The 2,854-nt window shown below is 35.8% G+C and overlaps 1 protein-coding gene across 1 annotated transcript in view; it reads right to left on the bottom strand.

Moving 5' to 3' along the window:
- Positions 1–1,845: 1,845 nt before the first annotated feature.
- The window catches only part of LOC119838068 (serine/threonine-protein kinase SIK3), a 41,995-nt gene continuing 40,986 nt past the window's right edge, over positions 1,846–2,854 (bottom strand). The window contains exon 24 of the mRNA XM_038363876.1: positions 1,846–2,851. Within this exon, the coding sequence (XP_038219804.1) occupies positions 2,152–2,851 (700 nt within the window). The 3' untranslated portion in view covers positions 1,846–2,151. The remainder of the gene's footprint in view (positions 2,852–2,854) is intronic.

Here is a 2,854-nt window from a genome sequence, read left to right on the forward strand (position 1 = left end):
AACTACTGAACCGATCGCAATGAAATTTGGTACGTAGACAGCTGGACAACTGGAATAACATATAGGCAACTTTTTATCGCGATATTCCTAAGGGATACGGACTTACGCGGGTGAAACCGCGGGGCGCAGCTAGTCAATTATAATTATAGCACAACTAAGTACGATTTTAATAAACCAATTTTGATAACATTTGCATTGTTACATATGTACAGTTTTATTTCACCATCAACCCTTTAAATATTTGCTTAAGGAGTATTTATTTCTATAAGCAATTTTGCGTTAAATAACATACAAAATAAAACAAACAAAAACATTAGAATTGGAATTTATTAAAATATTATTTACAATTATTATAACGAACTAACTATTCTTATGGCAATAAACTTAAAATAAATTATTATTTGTTGAATGGCGGACATCAGACATAACTCACTGTTTATTTACTGTCCTTTATGACGCGGATAAGTCTTCTTTAAATAATAATTACAAACGCTCAAATTAAACAAAAATGTACAATAATATAACATTAACAGGCTTTAATAAAATATGTACTAAATTTATAATTTAATGAAATTTTAAAAGTATAAAGCAAAATTCGAACAATTTATAAAACATAGTCTCAAACAAGATAATTGCGAAAGCAACGTACGTTAACATTTTTAAAAATACATACAAATTATAAACGTTGTCACCAATAATAACCTAAATTTCTCTAATATAATCTATGTGTCAAGAAACAGTGAGTTAAAAAAAATATTTCATCGCGTGCCAGCCGCGTAATGATTTCCCGCCATCTAACAACACAACACTTTCGATAAATAAATTCGGCTTCGAAAAAAAAACAATATTTTGAAAAAGGAAAATGTTGCGCGCTTACAAATTAATATTTACAAATGGAAAGTACACAATTGGAATAAATAAAATCTATATAACAACATAATATACAGATATAACGAGGGAATAATATTTTACAATTCATTTTTTTTTTATTTACAAGATTCGATATTCGAAATACGGGGACTAAATACATGGTTTAATATAAATCAATAATAATATCGAAGAACAGACAAAAAAGTGTAAAAATCACGACTCCCGTTTAGAAAAACATTACGTATATTTTGGCGCCAAACAAAAAAAAGAACGGATATTTACAAAGCAATACATTAATTATAATTTCATTTTTATGCACCCTTATATTCAATCTATATTAAAACTGTTTGACTTAATTCAGAATGAGTTATTTTCGAAAACGTAAAAATTCATGTAATAAACATTATTGATACATTGAATCAATACAATTAAATCAAAATGCAATGTATTTAGTCCCATAAAAACATAAAAAACAAGGAATGGACAAAAATATTTTGTGAATGCGACATCGCCGTATAATACTCGCATTTAGTTAGCTTTATCGGATGCGAGTCGCTTTCAAAACGACATATCGTATCGCTTTTAAAAGGAAGTTTTTAAATACTAGTAAATTTGTTTGTTTATTTGGCTAAAAATATGTATAAGACATTGTTTATCTGTCTGTTTGTGTGTGGTCGATGCAGTTAGAAAATATATAGAATTGCTGTTTCGATAGGACGGTATTTTTGGAAAATAAAAACTATTCTTTGTTTATATCGTGGACGGAACCCGTTTTTTAAACGTGTTAAAACAGTGTTAAAACATTTTTTCTTTATATTGCACACAGATTATATATAAATAATAAAATAAAAACAATTTTTATAGAAATTTGTGATAATATTTAAATAGTTTCAAATAAATAATTTAAGATTTATTAATAGCTAGTCTAAGTATACAACAATTTACACCTTTACCATTCTCAACAACGCGACTGGCTTTAAGATAAAAAAGAGGGCAATGAACAAAACTTCTCTCACTCCCACTGCAATTGTATTGTGTACACCGACAAAATTCGAGAACATTGCATTTTAATACGAACGTAACGAAAAATTATTGCTTTTTATCAAGTTACATTACGTGTTGCGTTTGAACTCTTTTATTCATATTACAATTGCGTCCCCGCATTGTATTCCGACCACCAAAAATGCACCTCAAACATGTCTACTTGAACAAATAACTGTCTGGAGTTTGAGTTTGAGTGCGAACTCAATCCGGGTTCCGTCCACCACACTACACAACGCCTCAAACTGTCAAACTGGTGATCAACTGCTGGCACAGCTTCCCGTACTCCCGCTGATCGCCCGATATCCTCCTCATCTTGAGACCCTTCATCTCCTTCGCTTTGTCCTCGCAGACCACCAGCTCGATCTGAATGCCGCCGGAGTACTCCAGGTTGAGGAACCCGCTGAGCTCCTCGTCGCTGTTCTTTGCTGACTCCACGAAAATGTTCTGCGGCGGCACCCGCGTGTTTATGGTCTCCATCAGCAGCTCCACGATTCTGTGCGAGTCGAGTTGCGAGCAAACCGTCGAAAGCGCCACTTCGTAATACTCCTGCACGCACGAAATCTGCTGCGGGTTGAGCAGAATCGGTATCTTCTGTTCCGCCGGTCTGCAGATCTCCGTCAGCCTCAGGTCCATGGTAGACCTTTGGATCTGGTCGATCGCCGGTTCGTTTTCCCCCTCCCTGGGCATGTAGACGTCCTCGTAGTACTCCTTGACCTCGCCGAGGACACCTTGCGCCGAGATCGACGACCTGGGCGTCTCGCCTTTCTCAGAGAAGCTGCCTCTGCCGAAGTCGCTCTTCTCTGAGAACGAGGATCGACCATAGTCACCCCGCTCCGAAAAACTGCCCCTGTCCGAGAAGGAGAAGGACTCCCTATGCTCGGAGAAACTGCCGCGGTTCTCGCTGAACCCGGAGCTGATGCTGACAATGTTGGAGTAGATC

The sequence above is a fragment of the Zerene cesonia genome, unplaced genomic scaffold, assembly GCF_012273895.1.
Source record: "Zerene cesonia ecotype Mississippi unplaced genomic scaffold, Zerene_cesonia_1.1 Zces_u001, whole genome shotgun sequence".
NCBI lineage: Eukaryota > Metazoa > Arthropoda > Insecta > Lepidoptera > Pieridae > Zerene > Zerene cesonia.